The 1,026-nt window shown below is 42.9% G+C and overlaps 1 protein-coding gene across 1 annotated transcript in view; it reads left to right on the forward strand.

The window, feature by feature from the left end:
* Positions 1 to 298, forward strand: part of LOC106805915 (cyclin-dependent kinase 14-like) — a 59,919-nt gene extending 59,621 nt beyond the window's left edge. The window contains exon 4 of the mRNA XM_014807686.1: positions 203 to 298. Coding sequence (XP_014663172.1) covers positions 203 to 298 — 96 coding nt within the window. The remainder of the gene's footprint in view (positions 1 to 202) is intronic.
* The last annotated feature ends 728 nt before the right edge of the window (positions 299 to 1,026 follow it).

Raw genomic sequence — 1,026 nt, forward strand, 5'->3', positions numbered from 1 at the left:
CTATAGTGGTTAGGTATGGCACTGGTAGACTGTTAGCCAACGATGGCTATAGTGGTTAGGTATGGCACTGGTAGACTGTTAGGCAACGATGACTGTAGTGGTTATGTATAGCAATGGTAGATTGTTAGGCAACGATGGCTATAGTGGTGTTTCATATATCAGTGTGAACTGTTACTGACCCGCATGTTTCTTCCCCCCACAGCCGGACTCACCCTTCGGTAAGATGAACTCGTACAAGAAGTTGGAACAACTAGGGGAAGGCTCCTACGCAACCGTCTTCAAGGGCATGAGCAAGTAAGCGGATATCTGATGTTTCACACTTCACTTCTTCCCTTTCTTCTTGCAGTCTTGTTTGCTTGTAAAGTCAAGTGCTGACCGTAGTTGTATATATGTATATAGATGGATATAGTATATCAAGTTATTCTATAGATGAATATTCTAGTCGTTATTTACAGACGCTCATAATATGTTCGTGATTTTATGGTCTCACACATGGATCTCCAATCGCACGGATCATGCGAGCATATCTGACATTATTGCTCCGTTACAATCGCCATATGATTCACTATTTACCCGGGGTTTCTTGATATAACTATTTACCGAGCTTAATGCATCGATGCAGTGATATGAAGGCAATATGTAGCTGGGGTAAATAATCTCAAAGAGATTGAGATTATTGTGAGATTATTTACCCCTATAATATCAAGAGCAGATAATCATAGGTTGGGTTTAACACACACGCGTACGGGCACGCACGTCCGCACGCACGCACGCATGCACGCACGCACGCTCGCACGCACACACGCACACACACATCTAATATATATTTGAGTTCGTATGTATCTATGTATGTATGTATGTATCTTCCCTATAGGCGGCCAAACCGCCCAAGCGATCTGGATGCAATTTTCCCCGGGGCATCTCTTATACCCGGGGAGTGTTACTAGATTAAAAAAAACCTGTCAAACCGTTAAACTCACCGAAAAATCCGTGAAAAACCCGTCAATTCGTGAATCTTCACACAAT

The sequence above is a fragment of the Priapulus caudatus genome, unplaced genomic scaffold (genome assembly GCF_000485595.1).
Source record: "Priapulus caudatus unplaced genomic scaffold, Priapulus_caudatus-5.0.1 Scaffold133, whole genome shotgun sequence".
NCBI classification, from domain to species: Eukaryota; Metazoa; Priapulida; class Priapulimorpha; order Priapulimorphida; family Priapulidae; genus Priapulus; species Priapulus caudatus.